We start from the raw sequence: 15,530 nt of genomic DNA on the forward strand, positions 1-15,530 counted from the left end.
AAATGAGTTGTCTCTCTGTCTCCTTTGTATAAGATTTATGTTTATCGTTTCTTGTTTAATGAAGTCAAGTCAAGTAAGAGGGTTAGAAATGTACACAGGTGGGCGGGGGGCTGTGGCATTACTCGCTGAAATCAAATGCTTTTACCATTCTTCCTCAATTTTTGCATAATCTGCCAACTCTTTGCTGGGTTTACACCTTCAAGAACCTCGCTTTCACCCACGAATTATTCTTGTATCATTGCATCTGATGAGGAAGTATGTAGATTTATAGATGAGGAGAGGATTAGACAAGAGTTTGTGTTTTGAATGAAAACTCTGGGTGAAGGTATGGTAGGTGTAGTCTTATAATTCAACAGATTCAAGTCTTTATGATTGTTATCATCGTGCTAAAAACTGTTGGACGCTTTTCATAATTTTTTTTTTCTTGGTCATTGTAAAAAAAGTAGGGCTTCCTTTTTTTCTCATGATAATGGACTGTAACTGACACTTTAGGGGGGGGGGGATAAGTATGATGCAGTGTAAGTTCATAGCAAATAGATGTGATGGCATTTTTTATTTTTCTTGTTTTTTGTGTTTTTTTTTTCGTAACCGGCAATGTATGTTTTTTTTTATGTCTATATTTTTTTAACCTTTGGATAATGTGTATTTTCGTAATTTTTTCATAACCAGTGTGCATAATAGGTGATTTTCTATTTTTGAATAGGGTGACAATAAGATTTCTAATGTTTTTCATGTGCCCTTTTTGTAAGAATTTAATTTTTAGATGTTAAAATTTGTTTTTCAGCCTAAGTATGTGGCTTCATTTTTGCATATATTGAGAAAAATTATGTAGGGCAAGTTTTTTCTTTAAGCAGAAATTAATTTTTCATCTCCCTTCATTTAGACTAAGCCTGAAAAAGGATGCTACAGGAATGATACCTCCCGTATTACTGCAGAAAAACATTTCTTATAATTATTTCAAAGCTCCATTTAACTAAACTTATTTGCATAATATTTCACAATATTATATGGTGGAAGCTCAATCTTATGAAGGAAAGGATTATATTGTAGGTGGGGGGGGGGGGGTAAGTATGGGCACTGTTTGTGTCGTGTTTTCAAGATGCTGTAGGAACGATACCTCCCATATTATTGCAGAAAAGTATTTCTGATAATTAATTCAAAGCCCCATCTAACTAAACTAATTTGCATCATATTTCACATATTATATGTAATGAATTGGAAGCGTCATCTTATAAAAGAAAGGATAATTTTTGTAGGTGGCGGGCGAGCATGGGCACTGTTTGTGTCCTGTTTTCAAAGTACCTCTTTTTGTTCTGTTCATGCAAAAAAAAAAGAAAAAAAAAAAAAAAAAAAAAGAACAAAACAGAAACAGATGACTTGCTTTTAATTTTCCTGTTCTGTTTCTGTTTTTATAATAGCTCTTTTATCCTGTTTCTGTTTTTCTTCTGTTCCAGATTTTATTTTAGTGCTTCGAGAATGAGATATTTGGGAATTTCAGACTTACAAAATAGTATTTGTTTTTTTAATCGTGAATGTAGTAGAACAGTTCTATTAAAAATATTTATTTTTATGTAATAGCGTAACAAAAGTTAAACGTTTCTATTGTAAAGAACCGGGTTTTCTTCTTTCATTAACTTGCATGATTACAGTTGCGCAAACAATTCTATTGAAAATATTTATTTTTATGTAATAGCGCAACAAAAGTTAAACGTTTCTATTGTAAAGAACCGGGTTTTCTTCTTTCATTAACTTGCATAATTACAGTTGCGCAAACAATTGTATTGAAAATATTTATTTTTATGTAATAGCGCAACAAAAGTTAAACGTTTCTATTGTAAAGAACCGGGTTTTCTTCTTTCATTAACTTGCATAATTACAGTTGCGCAAATTCATAAAAATCCTTGAGGAGGGAAACTGAATTTTTCTTATATTTACACCTTTAAAATTGTGGTAGATCCAGAGTTTCTGGAGGGCGTGAGCTCGGCTTTTCCTTTGGGAATGGACGGATTTCTTTTTAGCTGTTTTAAACCATGAGAAAAAAAAAATTTTGGAATAAGCTCTAAGAAGTGTCTTTTTCCCATGCATTTTTTTTTCTTTTATACTTTTGTTTAAGATGGCTTCTGAACATCATGACGGGGAAGGGGCCAAGTATGGCCGGAAGGGGGGAGACTGCTTCCTCTCAAAGTTAATTATGGGCTCTGCTTAAACAATAATGATTTTGAGGTGACTGCATAAATTGATGATGAAAATTATTTTATAATCGAAATGTCTCAAATAACTAGTATGCATTTTCGAAAAGTTGGAGGAGATGCTGTATAGACTTTATAGTCCATTTTTAGAAAAAGGGACAGGAAAATCGAAGAAAACAACCATAAAAAAAGATAGCCATGTTTGTGTGCAAAGAAAGTTTTCGCCAAGTTTTTCCAATAAAACTGTTCTTTGTTTAGCAAAAATTGGTAAATAGTACTATACTTTCCCAAAAGTGCAATTATTAGATAAAAGTACTACCCATGGCAAGTGACAACCCTGATGAGAAGTAAAAGCTAATGTTTTCAGATTAGAGACCTATTTATTTTCATTCCAAACAAAGAAATCTTTCCGAAACTTCGAGATATCGCTTTGAGGCATCTTAGCGTACCTACCAAGTGTTTCGACCCAACCAGCATTTTCGCTCACCAATTATTTCACTCAAAACAGCATGCCCGGACAATGTCAAAACGCTAGGAACGCATGTATTTAAGCGATAAGTTTTAAGACTTTAACAAATGATGCTATTATTAGATAGATAGATGCATAAATAATTTTTTTTTGCAACAATTACATAAATAGATATGACAAACCAGTGCACATGCCTGGTGGCATACTTTAGTTCTGACAATGTTACAATGTTACATACACTACGAAAATAAAAACTAACACTGACTGTGCTACATACTTTAGCTCTCATAAAATAAAAATCAAAATAAATCAAGCCAGAGTAAATACAAGCCTACAGCACCAGCATAAATATACAAAAAAATAAACAAAAAATAATTCCCCGCAATATCACAAATCACCTAATCATTTGTTATTTATTTATATTATGTTATAGTAATACAGAAGAAATTTGTATTACTATTAAGTCAGAACGGGCTATGATGCTAGCCCCTCTTTATGTATCTCAAGTATTTTAAGGGCTGAATTTATTGTTATCTGCCATTTTATGCTGAATGTAATGACAGAATTAGTTATGATTAAGTTTTGGAACACTGGTACAAATTTCAAAAAAAACAATACAAAAAAAAGTAAAAAAATAATAGATGACAGAATATAGATAGATAAATAGATAATTTTTTATTAGCAACAATTAAATAAATAAATATGACAAACCAGTGCACATGCCTGGTGGCAGCACTTTAGCACTGACAATATTACAATATTAACACTGACTACGAAAATAAAAACTAAGAAGAGAAAAAATAATAATAATAATAATAATTCCCCACAACACATTAACCATAGACCACGTAATTATTTATTATTTATTTAAATATTTGAAAACCCGTCACAGCTTACATATAAATATAAAATAAAGCTTACACATTTGATTTGATAATAAAGTTAAACTTATAATCTACACTCCTCTTTCTTTCGGGGGACTGGGGTTACGTAAGAGGATCTTTCCATGGAGGAATTTATCATAGGGGAAGAGAATATCCATGAAGGGGGTGCTCGATTTTCTAGCATTAGCTAAAAAACAGTGAGAAATTAAATTAGTTTTCCACTGAAAGTGAGGAGTAACATTAAAACTTAGAACAAACAGAAATTATTACGTAAATGAGGGGGTTCGTCCCCTCATGAATACTTTGCTCTTTACGCTAAAGTATTTTAAGTGTAAAAAAAACAGCTGTTTAAATAGCTGTTTTTGAACGAAAACTGATATTTTTTGTTTTTACCAAAAACAGAACAGAAACAGAAATAGGTCTTCTTTTTTTGATCGACCTGTTCTGTTTCTGTTCTGTTTCATTCAAGTCCTATTGATTTTTTTCTGTTTCTTCCGAAGAACCGAAGAGGGTCTATGCATAGTGGGGGGGGGAACAGATGCCCCAAAGAGTGTATTTTAGTGCCAAAACATCCTGAATCTCTTTGATCATTCGGATAAATTTAGATTTAGATTTAGGGAGTGGAGGGGGGGGGATAGAAATTGATATAAAATCCCTTTTGATTTATAGGAATATTTTTGGTTTACCCCTTTATCATAAAAATGAAGGGAAACATTCAACCCTAAAACGAGCAAAATTTATTTCGTATAACAGGGGGCTGTCCCCTCCTGCAATCCCCCCTCGTGGTCGTACAGACTTTGTAGGATAATCATTCGACTGAAGATCGAAATTTCCTTTGCCTTTTTTTGAAAGTCAACAGTGATTGGAGAGCAGCCAGTCCCTGTCTTAGAACCTTTTGTTTATAGCTGGTCCTTTTGTAACCCATTAGGACATCTGATAAATATTTCGAGGTACCCATTTTGTTCAAAATAGTTGAATATATCAATAAATTTGCATGCAAGGATGACACAACCCCCACAGCCCCTAGTATGAGGGCCGAAATGACATTTCTGTCATTTATGTGAATTATGCGAATTTTGAGAAATATGCGAAATGACAATTCTATACAGATTAAACAAACAAAAAAAAATTAACTGAACGTAAGGAACGACATTAAAACTCAAAACGATCAGAAATTATTCGTATATGAAAAGGGCTGTCCCCTCCTCAACGCCCCGCTCTTTCCGCTAAAGTTTTTTATTGTTCCAAAAAGTAAAGTTGTGAGAAAGAGTCAAACTATAGCGTAAAAACCGGGGCGTTGAGGAGGGGACAGCCCTTTCATATACGAAATAATTTCTGTTCGCTTTAAGTTTTAATGTTGCTCCTTACTTTCAGTGGAAAAAACTTATTTTTTATTTAATTTCTGAACGTTTGGGAATTAATGCAGGTTTTGGTTTTGGCTCTTCGTACATGACTAATTAAAACGAAGTATGCATATTAATTTTGGTTTTTTTGGCTAAATGGCTTTCTCAAAGTTTTGATCGGACGATTTTGAGAAAAAAGGGGCGGGGGAGGGGGCCTAGTTGCCCTCCATTTTTTTCGTTACTTAAAAAGGCCACGAGAACTTTTAGTTTTATTTACGAACGTTTTTATAGATAATAAATATACTTAACAACTTACGTAACGAACTTCTATATTCGTATATTTTCATCAAATAGTTCGTGGTAACGAAGTGTAGTAAGGAGCGACCCGGCTCAATAGTAAACGAAACTCTAAAAAACGGAATTTTAATGCTAAAAGATACATCAAAAGAATCGGATTTTTATGCCGATTTTAAACATATAAGTTTCATCAAATTTAGTCTTTGTCATCAAAAGCTACGAGCCTGAAAAAATTTGCCTTATTTTGGAAAATAGGGGGAAACATCCCATAAAAGTCATAGGATCTTAACGAAAATCACACCATCGCATTAAGCGTATCACAGAACCCTACAGAAAAAATTTCAAGGTCTAATCTACAAAAATGTGGAATATCGTATTCTTTGCCAGAAGACAGATCACGGTTGCGTGTTTATTTGTTGTTTTTTTTTTTTTTTTTTTTTTTTCCAGGGTTCATCGTATCGACCAAGTGGTCCTAGAGTGTTGCAAGAGGGCTCATTCTAGCGAAAATGAAAAGTTCTAGTGCCCTTTTAAGTGACCAAAAAATTGGAGGGCACCTAGGCCCCCTCCCACGCTCATTTTTTCCCAAAGTCAACGGATCAAAATTTTGAGATAGCCATTTTGTTCTGCATAGTCGTAAACCACAATAACTATGTCTTTGGGGATGACTTACTCCCCCACAGTCCCTGGGGGAGGGGCTGCAAGTTACAAACTTTGACCAATGTTTACACACAGTAATGGTTATTGGGAAGTGTACCGACGTTTTCAGGGAGATTTTTTTTGGTTTGGGTGTGGGGTTGAGGGGAGGGTTCTATGTGGGATGATCTTTTCTTGGAGGAATATTTCATAGGGGAAGAGAAATTCAATGAAAAGGGCGCAGGATTTTCTAGCATTACTATGAAAAAAACAATGAATATATAAACATGAAAAAGTTTTTTCAATTGAAAGTAAGGAGTAGCGTTAAAACTTAAAACGAACAGAAATTATTACGCATATGAGGGGTTCTAAAAATACTTTAGCATAAAGAGCGAGGTATTCAGGAGGAGATAAATACTTCGCCCTTTATGCTAAAGTATTTTTAGTAATTTCAACTATTTATTCTACGACCCTTATGATTCAGGGGTCGTTCTTAAAGAATTGGGACAAAAGTTAAGATTTAGTGTGAAGAGCGAGGTATTAACGAGGAAACCCCCTCATATCTATAATTAAAATATAAGAATATAAAAGTTTGTTACGTAAGTTAATTCTTAAGTTACGTATATTTTTTACTAATAAAAACGTTCGTTAAAATTAAAAGTTCTAGTTGACTTTTTAAGTAACTAAAAATTTGGAGGACAACTAGGCCTCCTTCCCCACCCCTTATTTCTCAAATCGTCTGATCAAAACTAAGAGAAAGCCATTTAGCTAAAAAAAGAATTAACATGCAAATTTCATTTTAGTAATTTATGTGCGGAGAGCCAAAATCAAAAATGCATTAATTCAAAAACGTTCAGAAATTAAATAAAAAAAACTAATTTTTTTTAACTGAAAGTAAGGAGCGACATTAAAACTTAAAACGAACAGAAATTACTCCGTATATGAAATGGGTTGTTCCCTCCGCAATCCCTCGCTCTTTACGCTAAAGTTTGACTCTTTGCCACAATTCTAATTTTTAAAACAATTAAAAACTTTAGCGTAAAGAGTGAGGGACTAATATGAATTTTGTATTTTTCTTGTGATTTTTTTATATTAGTGTTATGATGTTTGTATTTTAGTGTTGTAATTTTTGTATTTTAGTGTTGTGATTTTAGTCTTCTAGTGTTGTGATGTTTGTAATTTAATGTTGAGATTTTTGTATTTTAGTATTGTGATTTTTGAATTTAATGTTGTGATGTTTGTATTTTAGTGTTGTGATTTTTGTGTTTTAGTGTTTTGATTTTGTGTTTTAGGATATCCTATTGATAAAATCTACATTGCTCTTGGAAATAAGCTGGCTCAATCCGGTGTACAGAAAAGTCAACGGCGCAAGGTTCTTTCTTTGGCGTGGAGGGGGATCTCCTATTCATTGGATATAAAAAAATTTGTTCAAGTGTCGGAGGCGTGGATTGCATATGTTATCAAATATCATAATGTGAGTCATTGGCTTTTGTCATTCCTTTCTCTTTTTTTTTACATGCTTAAACCTAAATTAATTAATTAATTAATGAATTTAAACTTAAATTGAACGCAAAAATTAATTAATTAAATTAAAACTTAAACAAAATTAATGCCAGTGGTGGATTAGTTTGCGCGAGACCATAGTATCATTATATTCATCATCACTTCCCAAATTTATTTGATACCTAGCTTACCCGTCGCGCGTCGCTGTAATCTTGAAAGGAAATATATTCAAGGAAAATTTATTTGTAGAAAATTTCCCCTTGCAGAGAACTCACCCTCTATGGAAACTACCCCGATAAGTTCTTCCCCGTGGAAAATTCCTCTCTTCCCCACAAAATTCTCCCTGCGTATTGATAATGATCGTATTTTTAGGTTTGAAAGTATTTGAGAAATCTCCCCCCGACATGTCTCTTTCATTGGGGAATCTGGCCCATAAATCAGAACCATTTCGTCAATTGAAAAAGGTAATAATGTGATGAATTGATGATTACAAACATCAACTTGTTTTTGCAAAGGTTATGCTTTTCGAAATAGAATTAATCCCAGACTGAATAATGTAGTCCTTTACCCAAAATATATACAAATTACCGAACAAATTACTGAGTTGTTTTTGTTTGTCAGATGACGGAATTCATAAATAAATAAATAAATATCCAAATAATAAAATAATCCAATATCCTGTTAGCTAAATATCCAGAAAATGTTGATATTTTTACCAGAAGTAACTGTCAATTATTTGTGCGGAGGGGTATCTTATTTAATCGGTGCCAAAAGTATTAAGAGGGTTTTTGGGAAGAGTGGGGGGGGGGAATAACTTGAAACTTCGCAAAAGTATATTCAACAAACAAGCTCCTTGGCGAGCGGATGAACAGTGTACTAATGCATAAAGGACAGACATAGACAGACCGACAGAAAGAGTTAGGCTACATTCGGTTTTATAATTCGGCACATATGTTTTATAATAAAATTATGAATAGGCTACGTTCGGTTACATATGACTTATAATATAATTACGATATACAAAATATGTGTAAAAATTATTTCTTTACTGTAAATTATGGCAGTGGAGCTCAGCGAAAAACAAAAAAATTCATTTTAGTTTCGGATTAATCTTGGGAGTTGAAAGGGTTCGTTTGTTTGTTTATTTCGGAAGTAAAATCTGCAAATAAAAGTGGAATTTTTGTTGCGGAAGCCAAAGTAGTCAATCTAAGAGAGAAAATAGAAAATTACTTTTTCTCTCCTTAAAACGTTTTCTCTCCTTGTTTTTAAACCTCCTTTTTTAAAAATTTCGAAATTACTGATTCGAACTCTAAGCCACCATCCCCCACCTTCTTCAAGATTTGAAAAGCCCAATATTCCAAAGAGTGATTTATATATTTTCGTATAAATTACTCTTTAAAATATTGTCAGTCAAATGAGTAACCAAAACAAAACTTAGTTTTCAAATTAGTGCTTTAACGTATTTATTCTAGGTGTTTACAATTAATTCTTACTTTTATGATTTTACTCACTTGAAGAAACAAAAAAACAGTATTTATTTAAGTTAATTTGTAAGTTATCCTTAATTAGTAAGTTATCACAGATACCAAGTCATTCAAAATAATTGCTAAGAATGTGTATTTTATTGTTTATGTGTTTCAATAGATTTGTAGTTTTAAAAAGGGATTCTTCTTGCCTTAGTCATGGCTCTTTTGGGATTTTCGCAATAGAAAATAGTATCATACGCCAATATTTTGAACCGAGGCTTAAAAACAAGAAAACTTAAATGAAATAACTCGGCCTCCTAACCATTGGCATCGAATTATTCAAGCATTAATGTGCCGTTTATTAATTTTTTTTTTTTTTGCTCTGCGAATATATTTTGCTCAATTTTTAATATGATCTTACCAAACTTTTGAAATTTATAATGTTATTACAACTTGTCCAAAGACCAACCCACCTGAGGCCAAAATTCCTCCTGCACCCCACTCTCCTTTGAGCTTCACTCTATATCCACTCCCATAAAGTTCCTGCTTCATTTAAATCTTTTTTTCTGACCACTTCCCATTGCATCCGAAAACGATCCCTCTAAATTTTTGTGAATTGACGTCACTGATTTTTGGCAACCTTCAACCCTATAGTGAATACTCTAGTAATAAATAGAACTAAATATGTAAACTTAACTTTCTGCTAATTAACTAATTTAACTATCTATTTATTAGCTAATTTAGCTAATTAGCTTTTTGAGTAATTATTTATACGTACTAATTTATAGCTAATTATTTAAGAAAAACATCAAGAATAAATAAATGAGGAAAAATTTTAGCTAAAACCAGTAAATAATGCAAATATCTGGGCTGAGCTGTCCAAAGGGGGTCTAAAGTAAAATCTTGGGGGGAGAACAATGTAAAAAGGACGCCAATAATTTGCAAAATTGTAATTTTATTTTTTAAGAAAAGAGTAAAAAAGAAAAAAATGAGGGTGCCAGAAAATATCCATAGTAGGGGCAGCACCGCCCCCCCCCCCGTAGGTATTCTTGGTCCAATACATTTTCACTTGCTATAATTTCTCCTCATTTATCCGTTCCAAGTTTCGTTTTCGACAGCCTGATAAAAGGTATGATGTTTTTGGGAAGTTCTTTTTTCCCTGATGGTAAAAAAAGCAAAAAAACTGGATGTGCTACCACCAAGGCTTATCAACAGCTATTGCCATCTATATATATATATATATATATATATATATATATATATATATATATATATATATATATATATATATGTATATATATATATATATATATATATATATATATATATATATATATATATATATATATATATATATATATATATATATATATCAAAGCTAAATGCCAATGCATAATGCAAATATTTAGGCTGAGCCGTTCTCGTTGCAGAGTGTTTTTGATGGCTAAAATTTTTTCTCGTTTGTTTGTTCTAGGTACCGTTGTCTACATTTAGATTTAGCCAGTGTGTTCTTAGAATTAATTATTTCATTTTTATAGACAAAGGATTTAGATGTCATAATTGGGGAAATTATTGGTGGACTTAAGTCCCGCCTACAGCTGACGAAGAAGCCCTTAGCCACCTCTGAGATAAATGTTCTTCTTTCCCTTCTTACCAAAATGTTGCATGAAACTGAAAATTTTTGGACTTTATTATCATTGGTAAGACCTGTCTCTTTTTTTTTCTAAATTGCTTGTAATGTCAGTTGATTTCGTCGTGTGTATCTTCCACGCAAGGCCGCACCCAGGGGGAGGGGGTCACCGGTTTTGACCCTGTCGCCCAAATTTTTGTCCGATTCATAAGAACGTAAGAAAAATGATTATAGACTGTGTTTCTTAGAACAAAATTTTTAAATCCCTCCCACTCCCTGAAAAAAATATTCCGGGTATTTGTTCAGACAGGCCCTTGCTCTTATGTTTTGTATTTTAAGTTGTCAGGAATTAATTTTAGTTGTCAGGTTCTCTTATGTTAGTTGTCAGGTTTTCATTTTAGTTGTCATTAATTTTAGTTGTCAGGCTGTCATTTTAGTTGTCAGGTTGTCACTTTAGTTGTCATTAATTTTAGTTGTCAGGTTGTCACTTTAGTTGTCATTAATTTTAGTTGTCAGGTTGTCATTACTTTTCCAGTTTGTGTTTTCTCTCCCATATTCTTCAATATATCTTTTTGTGCTTTTGTTCCAAAAAGTCGAAGAAAAAACTAAATCACCCTGGATTTTAAAAACCATCTTTTCGTATTTCCATTAACGAAATAAAAACCTTGTCCTTCCTCTCCTATACATTTTAATGAATATATTTAATGAATTTTAATGAATATTAAAATTCATATTAATATTTTAATATTAATGAATATTTTAATGAATTTTTACTCCTGTAAATTATATTCATCTTGTGGCCATGCTGTTTTGTTTAATTTGGGAGAAGTTTGATAAGCTATTGGGGTAGCTGCTCATTGCAAATGGTACAAGTCGGCTCTTTGGTAAGCGGGTCAAGCTGGGTACCTCCTTAGACTCCGTCGTTTAAGAAGCTATCATATAAGCTGTCCAAAACGTTAGTTTTATTCAGGCCTAACTAAATTTCAATCTAGATTATTGCACGCTGTATGACTGAACTCTGTTCTCTGGCACCGAGTCGAGCTCATTGCACATGGTAGGACAAAATTCAGGCCATTGATATCAGAGTCAGACCGAGTATCTCCTCAAGTTCTGTCTTTGAAGCAGCTTTCGGATAACCTGTTTGAAAACGCTCCTTTTTTTGTGTGCCGTAAGTGGCGCTCACATGCATGTCTAGCTAGAGTCACGTGTCTGGCTAGAAATCAGTGTCTAGGAATCTACCGTTCACAAGAAGAGTTCAGTGCTTAGCTAAAAATACAAATTTAGTTTTAAGTAGATTACAGTTGTCATTTCTAGCCAATCAAAAGAGCTTGTGCGGGTAAAACTTTCAAAGTTGTAATCCCTATTTTTACTGTCACAAGGTAATGGATGAGACAAGCCAACAATTACCTTACTGGACTTCACTATTATATCTGGTATTATATATTTGCCTAAAATGAAATAAAAAAAAATGAGAAAACAAAAATTAAATCTCAGTTTCGAAATGTAAGCATAAATGATGAAAATAGTGGAACTTGAAACATTCTGATTGGCTGCAATCCTAGACTTTAAGTTTAGACTTTAAATCCTAGACTTTAAGTTCTAGTTCAAGAACTGGATGCTTAGCTGTAACTTGTCTAGCCAAGCACAAAATTTCTCTTGTAAACGGTAGCTATCTAGACATTGATGTCTGGCCAGATACATGTCTAGACATGGGATTCTAGTTAGACACGCATATGGACGCCGCTTTATTGTATTTATTCAGCATAGTTGCGTAAGGTAACGCCTCAGCGCATTTAAAGTTGGAAAATCGGCTTGTTAATTTTGGTACTCGATAAGTTCCAAAGTGGTTCGAATCAGGGTAATTTTTCTGTTTTTTTCGGAAACTAATCAAACAACTTAGATAACTTGATAATTAATACCAAGGTAAAAAGCAAAAAAAAAATTTTAGGGGTCCCATCTCCAGAATTTAATTTTTTTTAAAATCGTCAAGAGATAAAAAATTGAAGTTTCTTGATCTAGCTTGCCTACTTATCTTTAAATACTGTGTAAACTTATTTCTCTCCTCACCCACCTCTTAATGGTCAAATACATAGACTGAATTGTGTATATGCCATGAATTTTCCATGGGTCACTATTTTCTTCAAATTTATTAGTGGTTTACCAAAACAACGGAGAATTCAGTTCGTAGAATTCGTGCTACATATTTAAGATAAGATAATATTTGTTTTCAAAAGACTATCACAAGCTCTCTAAAGCCGAATTCGATTTATATGTCAGTAAAAGTTAAGAAAAAAAAAATCAAATCAGTACATTAAGTCAAGCATTTGAAATTTAAAAGAAATTAAAAAGGTAAACTCATCAAAGATAAAGGGCAAATCAGTAAACTTGACAATTAAATTACAAAACATTACAATAAATCAAGAATAAAAACGGCAATAGAGGAAAAGGGGAATTTGGCAAGTACATAATCACGAGTTATTATTAAGGTGTTCCAGAATAAAAGGGATAAAACTTTTACGAAACTTCTCTGTAACAGCATGGATCGGAGAATAAGTTGAGATTGATAACGGGACTAACCGGGGGAGTCGGAGTCTAATGGGATTGTGAAAATCAGGGAGCAAGTCCTCAGTACGGGGATTGGAAATGACTGATTTAGCGAAAAGCAGGCAATTTTTTTTCCTCCTTTCTTTTAAGGTGGTAATGCGTGCAGCTTTAAGGAGGAAGGAGTATGGAATTTTGCCTTCTTTGTGAATGATCCTGAGCGAACGCTTTTGGACCGACTCAATTTTGTCACTAAGTTCACTTGAAAGTTGTGAATGCCAGACCGGACATGCATATTCCGATAACGGTCTGATAAAGGCTTAGTAAAAACGGAGGGAATGTATCTTAGGACAATTAAATTTGTTTGGCAGCTTAAACATGGATAGTGAAACATTTGTTTGTTTAACAATGTTGGAAACATGTGTGTCCCACTTAAGATCATTAGAAATTGTGACACCAAGAAGCTTAACATGTTTCAATAGCATTTCGCTTGGGATCGGATCGCAAAAAGCAGGAGTAGATTTCAAAAAGTTGATTGTCATTATCTGTGATTTAGTGGGATTTAATGTCATATTTAGATCCTTAGATTAATCCGAACATTGGATTAGAATTTCAACGGGGTCACTTTTAATATTCCTGTGACATACTTCAAGGATTGACAAGTCATCCACATATTTCCATCTTTGGGGGAATTCCTTGCCAATTTTGTTAATCATGACAAGAAATAAGAGTGGTCCCAATAAGGTTCCTTGAGGTATTCCACAGTACCTAGGGAGGGGGTTAGAGTAAGTATTTTTGTATTTTATAACTTGTGATCTGTTTGAAAGGAACGATATAACAATATTTACTAATAGTGGGTCAATTTCAAAGTTATCCTGTAGTAAACGAATTAGGATATTGTGGTCAACTAAGTCAAACACTTTTTGGAAATCGACTAAAACTGGGTTTAGCCAAACATTTGGTTTCTCTAGTTCACTTAGGATGGTGTGAACCGAGTGTACAAGGTAATGGGTGGTGGAGGTTTTTCTTAAATTACCAAACTATCGGATGTCAATGCGTGGTATAATTTTAATTTTAAGCCAGTCACAAAGTAACCCTTCGTAAAGCTTAGAAAAAACTGGAGTAAGTATAATAGGACGCATTTTGGTTATAGTCAGACTGGAAGATTTCTTTGGGATGGGTGTTATAAAACCTAGTTTCCAGTAACTTGGGAATTTACCAGATTTTGTAATTTGGTTAAAAATATCAGATAAAGGTCCAGCAATTGTGTCTGAAAAGGCTTTAATCAAGTCAGCTGGGATGTCTAATGGGCAAGTAGTTGATTTTTGAGCTTTCGGATTTTATTTATAACATCAGAGGGAGAAATTTGGGGGAAAGAGGTGGAGGGAAGAATAGTTTGACCTGAGCCAGTGAAAGCGGGGAGACTTTTTACTATGGACGTAAGTTGGAGGTTCAAATCGTAGGCTATCTTATAAGGGGGCTCAGGGAGATGAAAATTAACTTCAACAGGGTTTTTTCCGCAAATCTCTTTAATTTTCCTGTACCATTGTTTGGGCTTGTTTGAATACAGATTATTAACTTTACTATTGTAATACTCAGAAGCTGCCTTTCTCAATTTTCTCTTCAGGAACTGTCTTAGATTATTAGCCTCTGTGATATGTCCTTGCTTGAACAAATTGATTTTTTTCCTTATTAGTTTTTCAAAAGTCGCAGTAATGTAAGTTTTATCGGTAGAGCATTTTTTTCACCGGAAAATGGGCTTCATAATTACTCCTCAATAAATTTTGGAGGGACAAAGCCTTGAAGTCGACATCATTTGTTTGGTACACAGGGGACCAATTTTCACTAGTGATCCAAGAGCCAAAATTGTAGAGTCCTGAGTCAATTAGAGGTCTAAAGACCGGTTTAGTAATAGTAAAGGAATGTTTAACTGTAGCTAGTGGAGATAAGAGTTGGCTAAAGTGGTAAATACCTCCGAGAGGGGGAAGAATGGTGACGGGTCTGTAGAAATTTGACATATTGGTGCATATTAAATCAAGAGTAGAATTGCCTTTGGTAGTAGGGACTTTTACAATTTGTTTTAGACTAAAAGTATTACATGTAGATCCAAGTTTTAATTCATTTGCATCACCTAAGAGGAAAATTCCAGCATTTGGGTATTTAGATAGTACATAGTCAGCACCGTCATGTAATTTTTCAATAATATTAATTTTTCAGCCGCTCTCTGCCCAGGAGAGTAGTAAAAACAACACAGGACAATCAAATTGAAAGGACGTTGTAAGACCTTAGGTCGAACACAAACCCACAAAATTTCATCAAAGGGAGTTAAACACGGAACTAGTATTTCTGAAGGATAAAAATCATTACGGACAAAGAAAAGAATTCCACCCCCTTTCTTACCCAGAGGGTGGGTTTTGGGTCTGGGTTTAATATAGTGGGAGAAATTATTCATTTTTAACATGTGTGAATTTTGAGCGTGTACTTTAGTAATAGCGATTATGTCTGATCGATATATTTTAGAAAAGGAGTCTAATTCATTAAGTTTTTCAAAGTTAAGACTTTCAGGGTTGCTCAA

General features: G+C 33.5%; 1 protein-coding gene across 2 annotated transcripts in view; it reads left to right on the forward strand.

The window, feature by feature from the left end:
• The window catches only part of LOC136040368 (VPS35 endosomal protein-sorting factor-like), a 71,064-nt gene that overhangs the window by 30,776 nt on the left and 24,758 nt on the right, over positions 1–15,530 (forward strand). For both annotated transcript variants that reach the window (XM_065724625.1, XM_065724626.1), the window contains exons 7-8: positions 7,108–7,289; positions 10,323–10,484. In XM_065724625.1, coding sequence (XP_065580697.1) covers positions 7,108–7,289; positions 10,323–10,484 — 344 coding nt within the window. The remainder of the gene's footprint in view (positions 1–7,107; positions 7,290–10,322; positions 10,485–15,530) is intronic.

Source organism: Artemia franciscana, chromosome 20 (genome assembly GCF_032884065.1).
Source record: "Artemia franciscana chromosome 20, ASM3288406v1, whole genome shotgun sequence".
NCBI lineage: Eukaryota > Metazoa > Arthropoda > Branchiopoda > Anostraca > Artemiidae > Artemia > Artemia franciscana.